This window comes from Clupea harengus, chromosome 19, assembly GCF_900700415.2.
Source record: "Clupea harengus chromosome 19, Ch_v2.0.2, whole genome shotgun sequence".
NCBI lineage: Eukaryota > Metazoa > Chordata > Actinopteri > Clupeiformes > Clupeidae > Clupea > Clupea harengus.
In genome coordinates, this window is record NC_045170.1 from 21,716,953 (window position 1) to 21,733,138 (window position 16,186).

Consider the following 16,186-nt stretch of genomic DNA (forward strand, 5'->3'; position numbering starts at 1 on the left):
GAGAAAGAGAAAGGGAAGGTTAGAGAGAGGGAACGAGGGAAGGAGAAGAGAGGGAGAAAGAGAGGGAGTGAAGGAGAGATTGCAGCAGCTACAAACAGAGCAGCTGGTGTGGCACCACTGGATGTTCCCTAATAAACCTACCCACCCCCTCTCTCTAATGACCACACACACACACACACACACACACACAGACACACACAGACACACACACACACACACACACAACACACACACACACACACACACACACACACCACACACACACACACAACACACACACACGCACACACACACGCACACTCACACATATGTGTACATACAAGCACGTATGCACACACACAGAGAGAGAGAGAGAGAGAGAGAGAGAGAGAGAGAGAAAGAGAAAGAGGAAGACACACACACACACACATCACACACACATAAAACACACACACAGGCCACCTGTGTGTTGCTCGGGGGGAAGGCTCTTCTCTCAGTGCTATTATACTCTGGTCACACCAACTGGTTTTTATAAGCCTCCAAACATCCTGCATGAACACCACACATAACACACACAACACACACACCACACACACCTAACACACGACACACACACCAAACACACCACACACACAGCCTCTGCAGCCAACCTCATCGCTCTATTTAACAGCTAGGCAGAGAACACTTCACAGGAGAGTTCCAGTGGCATTCAGGCACTGTTAAAACTGCACAAAACTACCAGAACCAGGTGAGTCTTTGGGAACTAAAACACATACACACACACACACACACACAAATACATGCTCATATGCACACACAAACACAAATCCACACACAAACGCGCACACACTTCCTGAAACACCTAGGTAGAATATCAGTCCTGCTTCAGTCTTGTATATTGTTATTGTACAGAAGCAACCTTGATTTGTGGTAATATAACAATGTCTCCTTCTGGATTTGCATGGTAGTTGATGTTTTAGAATTAGAGTAACCTTGCTCCATTGGTACAGGACAGTGTTCTTGACATGCATATCAAAAATATGTGGTTGTGCCTCTCGCTCAGGAAACCTAATCATTAACCTAACATAACCCACAGCTGTGAGAGGATCATCATGTAACAGGCTACACTCATATGATTCACTGGGATATTCTGTAATGCTATTATATTCGCCCCTGGAATCAGCAGAAACTGGAGTTTTTTTTCTTCTCAGTTTGTCTATCTGTAGTTTATGGGAACTGGGTTTTCTTTTATTTTTTTGTAGTATTATTATTATTATTATTATTATTATTATTATTATATTCTTTAATCTTAAGAACGAGACAGAAATGCCTTGTGATGAATCTATACAAGTCTACCTCAGGATGTGGAAAGGGCATTGAGAGTTCTGATGTTGGGGCTTGCCCTGGAAACACAGAACCATGCCTTTTAAAGAGTGAGTGCCAGAGTGTTTTGGTTGTGTTTTTGTTTACTTTTGTGAGTGTGTGTGTGTGTGTGGCTTTATTTGTTTAAGTGTGTTTTAGAGTCGGATTAGGCGACTGATGTTGCACAGGAAGCAATTCCGGCTTTTTTATATGAGTTTTAGTTGGATTTTGGGGAATTTGAAGAAATGTCTATCATTGATGGAGGCGGAATACTTTATTAACATGGTAAACAGTACTAGTACTGATACTGTACTAGCCAATTACAAATAGCCTTGCCATTAATGTTTGAAGCTGGGTTAATGTGTGAGACCAGAATTTTATCACAGTTTTTGCATTCCTCTAGAGCTCTGTAGCTTGTTTTGAAAAAAGCCAGATTCAATTCTGATGCAAAAGTATGCCTAAAAACAGACAGTGATTAATGTCTTGTTTAGATAGAAAATACTTATGCGTACATTTACAGATATATAGTAGGTACGTGAGGGTGTTCTTAAACTTTAGCAGGTACACGGTTATGTGGATGGTCAATACAGGTGGATCACAGCTGGCTTGTGTTTTTATGAAAGACTAGAATGTCTGAAGACATGTGGACATAAGGTGACAGTGATTTTGGTTACAGTGTATTTTGGTTACAGAGCAAGTTTCCTCTAATTACCAGTTTGTTTGACAAGAAAACATTAGGCCTATCTACATTTGGCAGACTAGGGGAAACTCCCAAACACTCTTTCTTATCCATGTTGTAATTCTGGTGTCTTGGTAGGCTTTTTAGAAAGATTTCTATCGGTGGGCCTGATGTGCACAGGCCTCAGAAAGGAGTAACAATCATTGACCTTTAATGATCAAATGCTTAATTTTCCCTAAAACAAAATTTAATTCTATTCAGATGTCACTTTGGGTGAGACATATTCTGATACAAAATGTAAGAATAGCTTATGTAACAACAGACAGATCATTCAAACCCTCATTCATAAACAGTATAATCCATGTTTTTAGTTGGATAATTGAAAAGGCTCTATATTGTCATGTGGTCAGTTTGTCATTTCTGTTCAGTGTGTCTTGTCACAAATAAAGCTCAGGGCTCCAGCAGAAGCACAAACATGAACCACAATGTATTTGAACAGAGCATATTTCTGTGTTTACTTTTCAATTTGACGAGCCTACTGTTGTTGTTTATCTTCTTGTCTGATTTCCCGCCTGGATTTTGCATTCCTCATGGTGTCCAATGGAGACTATAAAAACATGTTTTATAATTAAGTGACCAAAGAATGTAACCACATTGACTGCTACGAACCAGTGGTTTTGTTATATAACTCATGCTCAAGGGTGTCCTGCAATTATCCAAGAGCCAAGAGAATAACTGGTTGGATCACGTCAGCCTTTCCATTGCCAAATCATTGTGACAAAGCATGCATTTCAAACAAGAATGTTGTGACCAAGAATGTGTTTTAGTGTTGACATTCACTCGTTACTTTCTTGATAATAAATATCTTTCTACTACAAGAGAATGGTTAGCGTCTGTATTTTCATTGCTTCAAATGACACACCTGAGCATGAACTGCAGCAGGTTGATTTGTCTTTCACCTTTGGTAAGTAAATTATGCACTGTTATGCATAATTGGGTTGTTGCAAATTCTAGCAAAAAAAAAAAAAAAACATGGCCATAGCGTATAATGCTGTAAAATTAAATGTTTTCCCCTGCTTAAAAATGCAGCCTAGCACTGCACTGAAATGGACGGCTTAGAGCCGCGCAGAGTCATTGGCCTTTAGCCGAATCCATGAATGGCTCTTTAAGGGAACGTACCAATGTAAACCACAGGGGTGTTCACTACCTTAACAGTGTGCTAGTATTTTTGGGCCATTTGAAATACATTTGTTTAAAGAATAATACGAATAGGTATATCATTGATGTTAGATGGTTTATTCCGTAGTATATTTAATTGTTCATTTTGTTGAAATCATTCGTAGCCTATTTCATGTAGCCTAGGCTTAGCTGTCTGTCACTTTGTTAAGCAGCTGGAGATAATACCTTCCATTCTATCAAATACATTGGTCAAAAGTTTTTAATGTTTAAAAAAAATGTTTTGTGTCATTACTTAATCGAATACCAACGACATTATTAAAAAAAAAAAATCGAAGTCAGAGAATCGTTCTCAAACTCCCCCCTGCGTAATTGTCGGAAGTGATGGCAACCCAGCTCGTGCACCGAATTTGAAAGTGAATGCGCGAGTTATTTCTCCAACCAGGCAGAGCGCTCGCCTTCAATGGGAGAGGCTTGAAGTGACACACACAGTAATGACGGCAGAGTGGGTGGGAGCTCATGGGGAAATATTCGCTACTGCTGTGGCATGCTGCGGCGAGTTTGGCGACACCATTTTCGTTTCTCAAAACCAAAACGCTGTTTTGAAGACACCCCAAAAGACCGAAGGGAGGGGGCAGTGTTTCCCACTTTTGAGACAACGCTGTGCTCGCCTCACATCTGTGTTGTTTCCCGTTGAAGCTAGAAGCGTGCGCACGCCGGGGTGAAAAGGAAATCTCCGATCGAATCGGGTCCGCGGGACGAGGTCACCAAGCGCACACATTGACGGGCCGTCGCAGCGCGAGAGCGTGAGGAACAGTAGTGTGGATAATGGCTGCCAGACTTAGTGAGACAGGCATTAAATGAAGAAGACAGAGAAGAAGAGACAACGGCGACGACAGGTAGGTACATATGTTGTCTTTCTTTGTTCGATTACTTCTAAAATGTGTTGGTCTCTTTGTGTCTCCGTGCGACGTGCTGTGCAGGTGGACGCTGACCAGAAGGATGTTGTTAGCTTGGGGAGCCAGCTAACATTAGCTCCGACAAGCTTATCAGAAGAAAGAATAGCGAACTTCGATATCCATAGTAGTCTGTCTTTGGCTCAGCCTAATACATATCAATATATATTTTGCCTGTTAGGTGTTATAGTTGGTAGTGCCATTTTCATTTAAGCGGATTCGTCCCTGCAGTCCTGGGTCTGTTGATTAGCCTATTAGCTAGACGTAGCTACCAGAGTCAAGCTAAGGTAGTGTTAGCCAAATATAGCTAGCAAGTTATACAACAACAATGTCTGCGCAACGTTCTAAATCAATAAGAACGTAACTGGTGTCAGTTACATGTGTTTTATGTTCGGAACTCGAGGAACATGTGGAAGGTGTTGCAGATTGATATGATGTTGCACAATTGTAACTTGTCGTCTTGTCAGCGTGGATTGGATACAGCCGTGTTTATCCAAGTAACATTTGCCCGTCTTGCTTAACGCAACCTTTCATTTCTGAGATGGTCAAGGGAAGCGAGACGTTTGTTTATATCACTTCATAGTCGACCTTCCTGTTTTGTTGCGAGGCGAAAAGATACATAGCCCCTATATTTTTATCTACATATTAACAACACCTGCGCAAGAAAGACAGGTTGGTAAGCTTTGGTTATGAGATATCAGGTTGGTTTATGTCCGTTTTTGAAGTTGTCATATTTGACAGAGCAGCCGTAGGCTACTTAACTCTGCTCTGCAATCCTCGGTGAGGTTTTCCTGTTGCTTCCAAGAAACTTACCGTGATATTGATGTGTCAATACCTACTTACTGACAATGATGAATAGCGAAGCCATTTCCCGTAAGTTTACCTTATTGTCACACCACATGCTGTCATACAAGTCCGACAAGACCTGGGTTGTTGATTTAGCTGCTGGCATTGAGTCAAGATGGCTATACTGTACCCTTAAATTAAGTTACCAGGCAGGATTAATGGTTGTTTAGAAATACTTGAGGTATGATAAACATCTCCGCCTTGCTCACCTTAGCTGGCCTGGACGTGCTGCTAAGCAGTATCTTTATTGGCGGCTTTGCCATGTGGCGGCTCCCTCCGTCCCAGTGGAAAGCGAGATGGATTATTGAGAACATATGTTGGAGAAGAATCGTATCCCTTGCTGAGCTGTCTTGAACTGCCAGTGACAACGAGACCCGCATAAGTTGGGCTTTGGTCATATGCCTGCAGCAGCACTGTTCAGGAATCGTTTGTCCATCTAAAGAATATGATTTAAATGTCACATATTTATGTCAAATCTTCTTATAATGACTTACGTTATTGGCCAAGGTGTGAGAAGTGCAATGAGTATTTAAATTAATTCGTATTCATTTTAGTGTTGATGACTAATTGGACAACATAACTTATTTACACTATGGTCAGTGTATTTCTATCCAGGAAGTATAGATAGACCATGCATGCAGAGAACTGCCCCTTTTGTGCTCATTGTTAAGTCTGTGCGTCACTCTTAGGTCCTGTATTCAGCCCTGCAGACTGTAAGTAAGCACAGGTGTAATGAATTGGTGATCTATGCACAAAGTGAGGTAGGGGTAGGGGAAGGGAAGCTTTTAGTGGAATGCAGACCTAGACCACTTAATATTGAGCTTCATTACATCTTTATACACCCTTCATTTAGACATTTATTCATTGAGTAGAAGCTTTGTTCCAAGGCGACCTACAGTACAGATACATTTTCATCAGGATGCATGCTCTCTGGGGCCCAATGCAGACGGAGTCTAGTTTGCCTGAACCCAGAGAACCCCGTCTCCGGATAGCCCTATAGTGCAGACGAACGCACTGTATCCGCACACTGTATCCGCACTCCCTCGAATCGGGGGTCCAAAGTGAGTAAACTCGAAATCCGGTTGCGGTTGGTGTTCGTCTGCACGCTATCCGCATACCTAATCGGATTGCCCCACGTGATCGCATCATTAGACCAGCCAGAACAACGGACACAACCGGCATTATTTAATAACTGAATGGGTTGCCATGGCGCAGTGAGTTTGGCAACCAGTTATAACAGCTCTCCAGTTTAAAAAAAAAAAATTCTTCCTATTACCTTGCTCCTTTTCCACGTGAATTTCCCTAACGGGATTAATACAAATGTATCTATCTATCTGTTGTTAGGAAAGGGATGACATTAACCAGCCACAATTTAATCTATCACTGTTTAATCTATTTGCATCAGACCATTTTTCAAAAACCAGTTTTTAAAAGTGTCAGCAATAGCCTATATGAGCAAATCTGACGTGAAAAGATTTTTTATTATAGACGGAAGTTTCAAAACAGATGAATGTTACGTTAGCTTTAGTCCTGTCAGACAACGATAGCGATAGCTACTAGCTAGCGTTAACGTTACTTCAGAGGTAGCCTACAGTACGTGAAGGACAAAGCCCTCAACAATAGCATACATTTGTTGTTAGTAATAAAACCATGAAATTGGAAGCAATTGTAAACCATGAAACATCCAGAATCCACAGCACTTGCATTGTGGTCTCTCGTGCTCAAGCTCAGCATCTCCATAAAGCACAGGCATTTAAACAACTCAGACATGTCATGTTGCACATTGCTTTGTTGCACTGTTCTAAACTCTTTATTATCAATAACAAATATAATTATTTTTCGCTTAACCTACAGTCTGCTCTTACCACTGATTTTATAAACCACCTTAATGTGTTACTGTGCAGATTAAATGTAGGCTATGCGGCTAAGCTAAACGTTGCTAGTTGGAGCTCAACTACTGTCATATGTTACTTTGATAGCATGCTCCTGTCTTCTTCAACAGGCGTGGGGGATGTACTACAGCTGAGTCAATCGGATTCGCTGGGTTCATGTGCATGCGATTTAAAAAGTTGATATGTGTGAAAAATGAACCCGGGTTCAGGCAAACTAGGCTTCGTCTGCATGGGTATCTACGCTTTGACCTTTGTGTTGTTAGCACCTAATCTTCCAGTTGAGCAACAGGAACACATTTACCCCCCCTTTATTGGTTTGACTAATTAACCCCCCCCCCTAAATAACCCCCTCGTCCCAGCAGCAGCAGCAGCAGCAGCAGCAGCAGAAGCAGAAGCGAGGAGGAAGGAGAGGATGGTGAGCCGAAGCCAAGCCAAGTACGAGTTGATCCAGGAGGTGGGTCGAGGCAGCTACGGCGTGGTGTACGAGGCGGTGACGCGGAGCACGGGCGCACGCGTGGCCGTCAAGAAGATCCGCTGCCACTCTCCGGAGAATGTGGAGCTGGCGCTGCGCGAGTTCTGGGCGCTCAGCAGCATCCAGAGCCAGCACCCCAATGTCATCCACCTGGAGGAGTGCGTGTTGCAGAGGGACGGCCTTGCCCAGCGCATGAGCCACGGCTCCAGCTCCTCGCTATACCTAGAGGTGGGTGAGAGGAATTTGTGTGTGTGTGGGGGGGTGTCTGTGTGACATTTACCTGGAGGAGTGTGTGTTGCAGAGGGATGGCCTCACCCAGCACATGAGCAACAGCTCAAGCTCCTCGCTATACCTGGATGTGTTTGGGGATGTGTGTTTGTTTGTTTGTGTGTGTGTGTGTCTGTGTGTGTCTGAGAGTTGGCCTCAACAACAAACGTCTCTAAAACTTAATATCTGTTGGGATCTGGTAGACAGACCGACAGACAGGGCAGCTGCGCCATCTTGCAGTCAGCTGTTTATTTGCAAGCGTGAAACTGAGTGAGCGGGCGAGTGAATGGTGTTGTGTGTGGATGGTAAGGGCGGGATACGACCCGTGTGCCTGACGGAACGTTTCTGCCGCACAGCTGCCCATCCTGGCAGTCAACATCGGCAGGAAACAGGAAGAGGCTTGAAGAAGCAGAAGGGCCACTGCTGTTAGGTTGGTTTTTTTAACCTGATTCTCTACCTGATGAGCCGTCGAGGCTGCAATTCAGACCTTTTGAAAGCGTGTGTGTGTGTGTGTGTGTGTGTGTGTGTGTGTGTGTGTGTGTGTGTGTGTGTGTGTGTGTGTGTGTGTGTGTGTGTGTGTGTGTGTGTGTGTGTGTGTGTGGAGTAAGTGGTAAACCTCCTAATAGAAGAGCTATGGCTTCATTCTCATAGCGTAACAAAGCCATAGAGCTCTTCTATGAGGAGGTTTACCACTTACTCTGAGTTAACTTACCCAGGTTTGTCACTAAACCACATACTTGAAATACCCCCTAGGTGTGGTTTAGATGTGTACAATGGCTGATGATTGAGCACATTGCAACACACACACACACACACACACACACACACACTTTCTCCCTCATGTGTCTTTCATGGCCCAGGATGTGGTGTGTGTGTGTGTGTGTGTGTAGCTCAGTGTTTCCTGCATGTGTTGTTAGCGTGCCAGCCAGCGTGGTGGTAAACACACTCCGGTTTGGCAGAGGTTGTGACATCCCAGATCCAGACAATCAGGAGTTGTGACGCTCCATTACCTGCTGTGGTTGGGTTGGGTTGGGTTGGGGTGGAGATGGAGTTTGACTGTGCTGATAAGACGATTAACCTATGACCTCAATAGGCTGTCAGGAAGGTGTGTGTGAGTGAGTGAGTACGTGTGTCCTTGCAGACTTGTAAGTCAGTTTAACTTTCAGTTCCTCTTGCAATGTCACCAGCTATACACTAGTTTGTGTGTGTGCCTGTTTCTGTCTGTTTTGCTGTGGCTACATTTGCATGGCTGTTTTAGCTATTATGTAATGATTGTTGTGTGTGTGTGTGTGTGTGTGTGTGTGTGCGTGTGCATCAATATGCATGTATCGGCCTGTACCACACTGACATCCTGTTTGACTGCACTAGTATCTCTCTCACCACCTCCTTCCCTCAGTGTATCTGTCGCTCTTTCTTTTTTCTCTTTCACTCTCTTTTGCTCTCTCCATTCCGTATCCCATTGTGTCTTTCTCTCCTCTTTCTCCATGTATCTGACTCTTTCTTCTTTCTCTTTGGGTCTGATAGGAATTCAATTTATCCCATATATTGGAGACTCAGTCTGAGGTATGATCAACCAAAAAATCAGGTTTAATCTTGCAATGATGTACACCAGAGGAGGAGAGACTTAGATACCACGGATGGAATCACCTAATTCTCTTTCTATCAGCCTTTGGAACAATACAGGCTTTTATCCTATTGGTAAAGCAAGGGGTGTCACCCCATAGCTCCATCCCTTAATGAATATGTATCTAATTATAACCTGGGAGTCGTGAAGTCTGAGACCCATTTGCTCACACAGAGCACGGGGGTGTCAGAACTCTAGCCATGATCAAAGAACTCAAACTCTATGCATGAGGCCGAGGAACCTACTATGGAAGATACTATGCCCTGGCCGGGGAGGAAGTTGAGAGCTATCTCACACCTTATGTAGGCCAGGTCCAGAATACGCATGAGAAGTTCTACATTTCACACATCTCCAAATAAAAGTAACCATTACAACTAGGAATGAGATGCATTGAATTATTGACTATGGCATATTAACTCTAAATCTTAAATCCTCGTTCCTTCAGGTCTCTGCATTTCTTCTCTCTCTCTCCCACTCTTGACATCTTCCTCTTCTCATCCCCCTATCCTTCTCTCTCGCTCTCTCTCTCTTTTATAAGTGCGTCTGCTCTCCTCTGACAGACAGGCCTATGTGAGAAGGCCAGTGGAAGCCCTGACTGTGTGTGTGTGTGTGTGTGTGTGTGTGTGTGTGTGTGTGTGTGTGTGTGTGTGTGTGTGTGTGTGTGTGTGTGTGCTCGTCTCCCCTCAGTGCAGCGGCACGTGGGCCTTTGTCCATCAGCTCGTTAAGCTCTCCGCCATACACCGCTTGGCTGCTCTCCCAGAACCCTTTATTTACACTCGTTTTTTTCTCTCTCTGTTTCTTTCTCCCCCCCTCTCTACCACCAGTCCACCCTTCCTCTTTCTGCGTTGGTCCTATAGAGAACACTGCAAAAAACAAATGATAATGGAGGGGACTGAAAACCAGAGGTGTCGCCCGTGGAATCCGCACATTCATTTTGCCTCGGGAGGGGGTTCCTTTATTAGTGCTTTGTTCAACAATTTGCGGGCAATTTGTAAAGCAGGCTGCCTCTTAAGCATTGTGATGTGTGTTTGTCTGTGTGTGTGTGTGTGTGTTTGTTGGGGGGGGGGGGGGGGCATCCATAATGTTTAAAGCTTGGCTGAGATTCAACCCCCTTGGCTCTGAAGCGGATGTGGCAGTGAGCCGCTTTGTACTCGTCACCTCACAGAACGACCACAACATCCTGTCTGCCCTGCTGTTGCGTAGAGCCACCTTCTGTTTTCATGTTCCAGCAGTCAGAGTGGCTTTTTTGCGTAATCTATGCACACATGCTTTGGAGAACTAATTGTGTGTAGACTTTCTTTTTTTTCATCCGCACCTTGTCTACTCTATATCCCCCCCCCCCCTCTTTCCTTTCTCTCTTATTTCCCCCCCTTCTCCAGCTTTTTGGTAAATTTACCAAATAGGTACACCTCACTCTCTAGAGCAGAGTCCTATTAAAACCTCAGGTAGACTCTTTATAAGGCCGATGCAGTTAACGATGGTGGGGAGATTTGGTCATCCGTCACCAATGGCTCTTCAGGGTTAAAAGGGAGCACTTCCTGCAGTCCAAGGCTCTCTTCAGAAAAACAAAGCTTTACCTTGGGCCTCCATTTAAAAAGTGAAAGAAAGAGGGGGGGGGAAATGAAATAGAAAAAGAAATAAAATCCCAGGCTGGCGCTATGAGCACAAGAGGATGACTGTCGAGCTGAGGGATTCAGAAGAGATCCCGTGCGGAATGCTTAGATCTGGCTGTCTGTGACCGCTCATCTCCCGCTGCCGTATAAGGGCTCCTCTGATGTGGCTTATTTTGGGTGGCGCTGTGAGTTAGCAGCTAAATTAAGTGATTAGCGGTTGAGTCGGGTTATCAGATGCGCTTTCCTAAAAGCATTTAAAAAAAACAAAAAAAATGGGATTTGTCTTCATTGCCCACATTAGCTGTTATGCTGACATATAAACTTGTCTGCACAGACCAGATTTAGAGCTTAAACTACCCTGCTGAATAACTGTGTTTTGACATGTTGTGCAAAAGTGTTTCACAGGTATGCATCAGTGTTGACATCTGTTTGATGCATGCTTAGGACCTCACAGTAACACTCGTAAAACATGATGACTGCTTTGGACTCGTGTTCGATCTCCTGTCTTCTGTGTGTCTCTCTCTTCCTCCCTCCTCAGTTTCTTTGTCCATTTCTCTTTTATCTTCATCTTTTTCAATTTCAGGAAACCGATAATGGGGCTTTTATTACAGGTTTTCCAATTCTGGTTTTTCAACTGGTGATATTGATTGATGTTGTTTTTAAACTGCTCTCTCTTTGTCTGTCTGTCTGTCTGTCTGTCTGTCTGTCTGTCTGTCTCTCCACTACCCCTTCTCCCCTCTCTAGCTGGTGGAGACCTCTCTGAAGGGTGAGATTGCCTTCGACCCCCAGTGCGCCTACTACCTGTGGTTCGTCATGGACTTCTGCGACGGCGGCGACATGAACGCCTACCTGCTGTCGCGCAAGCCCAGCCGCCGCACCAACACCAGCTTCATGCTGCAGCTGGGCAGCGCGCTGGCCTTCCTGCACCGCAACCAGATCATCCACCGCGACCTCAAGCCCGACAACATCCTCATCTCGCAGGGCCGCACGGCCACCGGCTCGCCCGAGCCCACGCTCAAGGTGGCCGACTTCGGCCTCAGCAAGGTCTGCTCGACCTCGGGCCTCAACTCCGAGGAGCCGGCCAGCGTCAACAAGTGCTTCCTGTCGACGGCGTGCGGCACCGACTTTTACATGGCGCCCGAGGTGTGGGAGGGCCACTACACGGCCAAGGCGGACATCTTCGCGCTGGGCATCATCATCTGGGCCATGGTGGAGCGCATCACCTTCGTGGACGTGGAGACGCAGAAGGAGCTGCTGGGCAGCTACGTCCAGCAGGGTGGTGAAATCGTCCCGCTCGGGGAGGCGCTGCTAGAGAACCCCAAGATGGAGCTGCTCATCCCGGCGCGCAAGAAGAGCATGAACGCCAACATGAAGCAGCTGATCCGCGAGATGCTCTCCGCCAACCCGCAGGAGCGGCCCGACGCCTTCGAGCTGGAGCTGCGGCTGGTGCGCATCGCCTGCCGTGAGCTCGACTGGGACACGTGATGATGGCAGGGTGCATGATGGGAAGGCAGAGGTCTGCTGAGTGTACAGCGCAGCTCCTCCCCCCCCCCCCCTCACACGAACCCTTTAAGGGCCTTCGGTTTCGTTTTGTTTTTTTGTCTCTTTTTTTGCCTGTAAAGAAGTGACAGCAATGCAAAGCATCGCCAAACAAACATGGCGCCCCGACTCGTGTCGAGATCAGGACTGGGGACTGTTGGCGTTAAACTAAAACAATAAGTTGGACTTGAAGAGTGCAAAAGTCTTTTTCTTTTTGGGGGGTTTTCTTTTTTTGTTTGTTTTGAAAACGACAATAAAATCGAGTCTCAAACACACTCACCCACTGGTCACTGGGTGCAGGGATCTATGCATCCTTTTATTGGCTGGTTTTGAGATATTCTTCTTTTTGTATATCCAGGGAAATGATAAATATTTGGTCCTTGACATTTCTTTGTAGTTGTGTGAGAAGAATGGCAAGAGACGAGGGGCGTTGATACCTAAGGTTACCCCTTAAGCACAGTGTTTTCTGAGGTGTTTTGGCTGATTAGTGGCTGAAGCCTTCACTCTCTCTCTCTTCAGGAATTGTTGCCATTACATATTCCACCTCGCCATTGTTGGAGGAGGATTGCACCAGCACCCTTCCACTTTTACCTAGGAAAATCTGTTTGATCTCTTCTGCCTGCTCACATCATGTGGATTTAATTAGGAGAGTAGAACGCTGTCTGACAAAGGCAATCTTCTGACTGGTCTTCCCCGGCACATCATGTTCCTCCTCTCCTCTCCGCTCTGCTGGGAACGTCCCCCCATCCCCCCTTTCAATCTGACAGCCTTGAGGTTCCTCCTTAGCTCTGGCTCGCTGTCTCGTTCGGTGCTAACTTCACTTCTAATGCAAAACAGAAACACAGGAAAAATTGTCTCTCTCTTGGCGTTCTTAACCACAACTTCCACCGTCACCACTACCACAGGCCAATGACATCCAAGCGGTTTGCCTATCCCAATCTTCCATGATCCTTTTGGACTGTGACTTCTGACCGGCAGTTCGTTTTACTGGATTGGTTGTCATGACGCTGTTTTTCTTTTTTTTTCATCTTTTTTTTATTATTGCTTTTGTCATACTCTCTTGAAACATCTGTTTCTGTAGTCAGTGGATCTAAAACTGTATGTTCTGTTCTAGATGGAGTGTAGCAGTTCCCTCACTCTAAACCGGCATTTAGTGAACTAGTTGCATTAAACTGGTATTGGTACAAATAGCACTTAACACTTGTCTGCACCCCCTCTTTACTAAAGAAGCACCGGCTAGCATCTGTGCCGGCTGAAAAATATGCTGCTGATTTTATTTCATATCATTTTTTTATTCTCAAACACCTCTCATTCTTAGGGTAGTTTAAGGGGGGCATGTTATCAATTCAGACAGTGGTAGGATTGCAAAGGGCCATGGAACAACAAAAGCGTTTTGAAAGTGCCGTGGGAAGGCGTGCGAGAGGCCAGGGCTCTACAGGCAGCCTTTGGAGTTGACCTCGTCTGAACACACGCTGAGCTTGGAGCAACTAACCTGCACGAACAGATGACTGCTCCGCTTTTTGCCAGCTGAAGAGTGTGTGTGTGTGTGTGTGTGTGTGTGTGTGTGTGTGTGTGTGTGTGTGTGAGGGGGGCTGGGGGGCTGCTGCAGGTGTGGGCAGGGCTAATGTGTGTGTCGAGGTGAGCAGGTGTTACGTGGCGACCTGTGCTTTTCCTGTGGCTCAGAGCCAATTCTGCGATCAGGGCTTCACGCGGCGTGGACGGGGGAGGGGTGTGTTTTGGGTGGGGTGTGGTGTTTGGGGTTTTTGTTTCCTGATTGGGACAGAACACAGATGCAGTGATGTGAATGTTCTAACAAATCGCTTAACGAGGAAGAATTTGAAGAATTACATTTTTTCCCCCCCATTCCCCGCCTCTAATTGAGTGTAATTAAATTCCCTGAAAGATGGAAGAAGGGGGTTTAGCAGGCGTCAAGCAGATTACTCACGGGAGCATAGAAGGCCTTATTGTTTGCCCAAACATCCACTTCTTCATTTTCGGACAGAGTGTGTTGCCTTGCAGAAGCCCGACATTGCTGAACTTGAATCTGCAAATTTGAAGGTTAGTTTTAAATTGAACTCGTGTGAATAAGAGAGAGTGCTTTTGTGTGTGTGTGTGTGTGTGTGTGTGTGTGTGTGTGTGTGTGTGTGTGTGTGTGTGTGTGTGTGTGTGTGTGTGTGTGTGTGTGTGTGTGTGTGTGTGTGTGTGTGTGTGTGTGTGTGTGTGTGTGTGTGTGTGTGTGTGTGTGTGTGTGTGTGTGTGTGTGTGTGTGTTCTGAATGCAGAGTGGCTTGCACTTAAGGAACTTGACAGCTTAACTTAATTTTGTTTTTCTTCCCTGACTTTTTTTTTTTTTATCCTATCTGGCTGCACCCATGGCTTCCTATTACACCTTACTGAAAAGCTCTTTTTAGAGGTCGCGCACACACAACAGAGTGATGGTTGACTGAGACAGGTGACACACATTGACATCACATGCTTTTCACCTTTTAAGCAGGACCACACAAGGCGAGAAAGCACCCGTGCCCTAGCATTCTTACACACACACACACACACACACCTGCCTTTTCACACTGACACCCACTCGCACCAAGCCTCTGAGTGCTGAGGGATCGTCGGTTTTTGACACTTGACGCCGGCAAGGTGAATTTGATCTCCTCTCACTGTGTCAACCACCCCTTCCACATACACACACCGCCTGGCACTCGATTTCAGCGGTAATCCCCTTTGCCACGCTTCTGACAGACTCGCAGTAAGCCTGTTAGGTTGTCACAGCACCTGGCAAAGACAGGCTCGGGGGAGAGGGGGAACCCAAAATACCTTTTCAGGTCAACATCTTTTTCTACTGGTTCTAAGCCGGTGGGAATGAGAGGTGTTCTTTCGGAAGGGGGATGAGGTTTGGGGGGTAGGGCATGTTTAAAAAAAAAAAAAAAAAAAAAACATGCCAAGCTCTCAATATTTAATGCAGTAGATGCAGATTTCAGGGTCACTTTACACTTCCCGGTGGTGCTTGTGATAAACAGTCAACACCAGCAAAAGCACAGCACCTGCGACAGACGCACACAGACACATACACACAGACAGACACTTATCTTGGAATGTTTGCATGGAAGTTTGCCATTGCAGGAGTGCTGATCGGATTAACCTGCAATCCACAATATGGCCACTGGAGAGATGGATGTAAGCGCCCTCGTGGCGAACGTCACGCTTGGAAAACCAAACTGTTTGCATCTGCCTTTTGGCTTCATTTTCTGTCTCTCTGTCTTTCTTTATTTTTCTCTCTTTCTTGCTCTCTCTTTTGGAGACTAGCTGAATTTATGCCTTATTTCTGAATCCCCCTGCCCATGTAAGCACTTGATATAAAAAAAAGCGACTGTGCACTTAGCCTAGATGTATGTTTTCTTTAGCCTGAAATGTTAATAGGGAGCTCGTCTTTTAGTGGATCCACCTTGTTTAGAAGCTACTGAATGACTTGTGTCAGTATTGAAGTCTGCCTGTCATACAAGTTGACTTTATACCCTAATTGCATTTTCTCCCTTGTCTTGACATTGTTTCCTTTACACGCTTCTGATTGAATACGGGGAGCTAAATGGCGACAAGGCCAGCCACTAGACGGGAAGGAGCGCTCAGGCGCCAAAGTAGGTCATCAATCTCTGTGCCCTGGAGGCTGCTGGGAGAAAGACAAGGCTTCAGGGAAAGTTTGTGTGAGGACACATAGAAACTCCCTGCACATATCAGCAAGCCAGACAGAGAGCCTTTTGAAGATGTTCCTTTTTGTAAACCAA

The 16,186-nt window shown here is 45.4% G+C and overlaps 1 protein-coding gene across 7 annotated transcripts; it reads left to right on the forward strand.

Moving 5' to 3' along the window:
* The first annotated feature begins 3,258 nt into the window (after nt 1-3,258).
* On the forward strand, nt 3,259-14,546 carry pdik1l (PDLIM1 interacting kinase 1 like). Of its 7 annotated transcripts, none has more exons than XM_031585718.2 (3): nt 3,259-4,095; nt 7,265-7,590; nt 11,611-14,546. In XM_031585718.2, exons 2-3 carry the CDS (start codon nt 7,303-7,305, stop codon nt 12,349-12,351), a joined length of 1,029 nt encoding a protein of 342 aa, XP_031441578.1. In that variant the 5' UTR covers nt 3,259-4,095; nt 7,265-7,302; the 3' UTR covers nt 12,352-14,546. The 7 variants fall into 7 exon arrangements, with proteins under 7 accessions (XP_031441578.1, XP_031441575.1, XP_031441576.1 ...); XM_031585715.2 differs by having other exon boundaries at nt 3,261-4,099; nt 7,259-7,590; XM_031585716.2 differs by having other exon boundaries at nt 3,261-4,099; nt 7,262-7,590.
* The last annotated feature ends 1,640 nt before the right edge of the window (nt 14,547-16,186 follow it).